General features: G+C 43.6%; 1 protein-coding gene across 1 annotated transcript in view; it reads left to right on the plus strand.

The window, feature by feature from the left end:
* Window positions 1–530: 530 nt before the first annotated feature.
* The window catches only part of NCEH1 (neutral cholesterol ester hydrolase 1), a 59,327-nt gene continuing 56,035 nt past the window's right edge, over window positions 531–3,822 (plus strand). The window contains exon 1 of the mRNA XM_019624325.1: window positions 531–854. Within this exon, the coding sequence (XP_019479870.1) occupies window positions 717–854 (138 nt within the window). The 5' untranslated portion in view covers window positions 531–716. The remainder of the gene's footprint in view (window positions 855–3,822) is intronic.

The following is a 3,822-nucleotide window of genomic DNA, read 5'->3' on the forward strand; positions in this document are numbered from 1 at the left end:
ATCTTCAGTCTGGACTTCTATGTGGCGGTGGGTAGGCCAGGTTTCAGCTTCGCAGACAAGAAACTCAGGACAGGCTGCATTGGGGCCAAACACAGAATCAGCAAAAAGGAGGCCCTGCGCTGGTTCCCGCAGAAGTATGATGGGATCATCCTTCATGGCAAATAAATTCCTGTTTCTATCCAAAAGGCCAATAAAATGTTTTCAGTAAAAAAAAAAAATAAAATAAAAAAGAATTTGTAATTATTCTCCTTCATTTCAGCTAGAAGTTCATTCGACTGCAAATCTGGTTCTAGAATACAGTAGATTTTTACAATCTTCTTGGTATCTCTCCACTTTAAGTCTGAATGGCCTAGTGCTTTGGACAGACAGATTCACGACCCTGAAACTATTTCAGGTTTCCATTTGAGAGCCTTCAGGAGGGAGCCCTTGGTCATAGGCGTGCAATACAGACCTGTGTCCTCCAGAGTCCGCTGTGCTACGGCCTAGCGCAGCCTCAGATGTTTCAAACCCAGAGCGTCTGCAACACTTTGCAAGGACACCAAAGAGGGGGGACGTCAACGCTCCGACTTCCTCCCGACGCTGCCTCTGATTGGCTCCTGGGCATATAAGAAACCAGTGAATGAGCAGCTGGCCTTTGCAGAAACTTGCCAGAGGTCTTTGGGTGGCATCGCCCCTTCGTCCTGGTCAACCCGCGGGCTAGCCGACCCGGGGGGAGGATGAGGTCGTCCTCTGTGGTGCTCATCGCCCTGGTGGCACTGGCCGCTTATTACATCTACATCCCCCTGCCCAGCTCCGTGTCGGAACCCTGGAAGCTGATGCTGCTGGACGCGACTTTCCGGGGCGCACAGCAAGTGGTGAGACGCAGCCCAGCGCTGATTCTCTCTCCCTCCTCTTAAGCAGTATTTGAAAGGGGGAATCCAAATTTCCGGACTGTGTTCTACGAGAATGCATATTTTTCTAACGCAGTGAGGCGATTACTCTTTAAGGTGGTTCAGCCTGGCATTTTCAGTGTGTCGCATTCGCCGCCTTGCTCGCCGCAGCGGTCTAGGTCTGTGTCTCCTGCACCGGTGATGGAGACGGTGAAGTTCTTGCATAGAATTTCACAACTGTTTAACCCATCATCTGCCCTAAATATTCCCCCCTTCCTTGGTTTGCAACGTCAAAAAAAACAATCTTTCAGCATTTTATAAGGCGCCCCTCCCCCACCTTCGTTCTCCGATAGGGGCCGGCAGAGGGCGAGTTAAATGTTTTTTTTTTTTTTTTAGGACAGGTCTGGGGAAAAGAGGCTCTCATTTCGGACAGTGCAGCCACCTTAAAAACAGGAGCGGGCGCGGGTGATCTCCCAACATCCTCTGCCTGTGAAGCTCTCCATTCTTGGGGGGGGAGGGGGCAGCAGTCAGGGCTCCACGGAGCGCTTGAGGAACCGCTCGATCTCCCATTTCTTGCGTGGCATTTGTCAGCTTAGCCCAAGAAAGAAGGCCAGGAGGCCTGGCTGTCTGGAGAACCGGAGGTGCAGGCGGCAGCCTCCACCTGCGGTAACAGGATGTATTTGCATTCTGCCTGCCCTGCAGCGTTTATTTTATGTCCTTGACTGAGGAGGCAATAACCTTTGCCTGAATCAGGATACCCAGGCTTACCCTGGCAGGGTAACATTCCTCTCTAGTGTATCAATGGTGTGTATTTTTTTCCCCCACAGACAAGAAAATGTAACTATCTGGTTTATTCGATGGTAAGAGGAATTCTTTTTAGTGCCAGAGAATCTAACATCTAAACTACAATCTGCAGCCAAGGCTGAGCCCTATGACTGAACAGTATTTCTGAGCAGCTTGCTCTATCTAAACTCCTAACCTTCCTCCAAAACCAAGTCTCCTCTCTTCTGCCAAATTTAGGCTTTAATCTCAGATTATTTTTGTAAACTCCTTTATTTTCAGGAGTGACTGGAGAAAGAGAGGGAAAGAAATCATGATTTTCCTAGAGGATTCATGTTCCTTTTCCCTAATTGTGTCAGGTTACATAGTCTCTGAAGCTTTGCCCTATCACAAGGCCCCTTAACTAGGGTTTTAGAGCACATTCCTAGTAGGGATTTGCTTCTCTTGAATCTAACCACCTTCTCTACCCCCAAGTTCGCTGTTGTCTGGTAAGAACGGTCTGTGAAGCTATAGACCCTCTTCTTTTCCCCTTGCTTACTATAATGTTGACATAGTGGGAGAATGACCAACCCCTTCTCTAGCATTGATTCCAAGAAAGGCGGTCTTCATGTAGGAAGCTCTGCAATCCCTCTTTTCCTCCAGAAATTATGTAATTTGGGAATACCATCCTTCAAGGATTATGGGGTACAAGGGTATTTACCTGGAGTGGGTTACCATGGCCTTTAGTAAATACATAGGTAGTAGATAAGAAAAAATAGTGACTCATAAGAAGAATATAAAAAACAGGGGAAAAGAATAAAACTGCTATGTTGGCCGCACAGATTATTTTTAGTTTTCAGGTCACCAAGGAAGTCTTCCACATCGTAAGTAATCTGAGAAAATCCAGGTGTGAAGAAACGCCTTTCTTCCCCAACTAGGCTGCCAACCCATGAAAGGAAGGGCCTGTGGATGCTGCAGTCTTTCACAGAATGTAAAGGTGTTTGGGAATAGTGACATGCGTAACGGCCAGGTCATGGAGATAGATGAGCTAACAAAGGATCCTCACTGCCCCTGTGGCTGAGGAGTAGGTTTGCACAGAAGTGGCTCTCATCCCNGGGGGGGGACAGAAGGAATGACTGTTGGTGCAGGAATTCACAACTTATGGGGTATCGCTCAAGGCATTGGGACCCAAGAGAAGTTTTAAACACATGAGACTGAAGTGCTGAAATTCTAGCAAGCATAGGAGACCAGGTAAAGAGAGTATGAGATGATAAGGACTAAACAGGTACAGACAAGCAAAGCAATTCCATATTTTGAACAACAAGGGTGAATCAGAGGAAAGCTAAAATTCAGGCCATTGTATGATTCCAAAGATTCTTAACCTTTAATCTATAGCAAATGAACTAATGGGCATCCTATGAAGTAGTTTGTGAGTTTTTGTGAGGATTATATGAAATAATGTTAGTGCTTAGGATAGTGACACATAGAAAACATTCAGTATATGCCAATCATTACTATTATTATTTTTTTGGCAAATATTTATTAAGTACTTATTATACACCAAGCACTATGGTAGGCACAGGGGATAAAACTATGAATTGATGTGACCTTTGTTCAGAGTTTAGAGAGCTCTAGCTAGACAATCTTAAACTCTCCCCATCCCTGTGCTTTCCTTTTTGTACAACTGGAGTTTGTAAAGCCACATAATATCCTAACCACCCATAATAAAGAGGTTTTTATGCAAATATGCATAAAATAGAAAAATGTTTTCCTAATGCATATTAACATGAAAGTGGTGATGCTTGATATAGTCACAGATGTGAAGAAAAAAGCTAAAGCCTTATCTCTCATTATTTTTACCTTCTCTTTCACGCATAGTTGAACTTACTTTATAGAGGCTATTAAAATATTAGGTTATTTTCTCCTTCATTAAGCATAATCTCCTTTGATTTTTCATTAACATTTTGTATGCTTCCTTTTTTGAAGATTAAATGGAGCTATTATGGATAGTATCATAGGGTTGAGATGTTTATCAATATTTTCAAATTATATTGTTTTATTTTCCTAATTAAAATCCTTTTCTTTGTATTTTTTTTCTTTTCTATTTTGCATGAATGTGATTGATCAAGGACTGGATATATATTTTAAATCACTGCTCTTGAGAACACCAATGTGAAATTAAAAGCCAGGATAT

Source organism: Hipposideros armiger, unplaced genomic scaffold (assembly GCF_001890085.2).
Source record: "Hipposideros armiger isolate ML-2016 unplaced genomic scaffold, ASM189008v1 scaffold_584, whole genome shotgun sequence".
Lineage (NCBI taxonomy): Eukaryota > Metazoa > Chordata > Mammalia > Chiroptera > Hipposideridae > Hipposideros > Hipposideros armiger.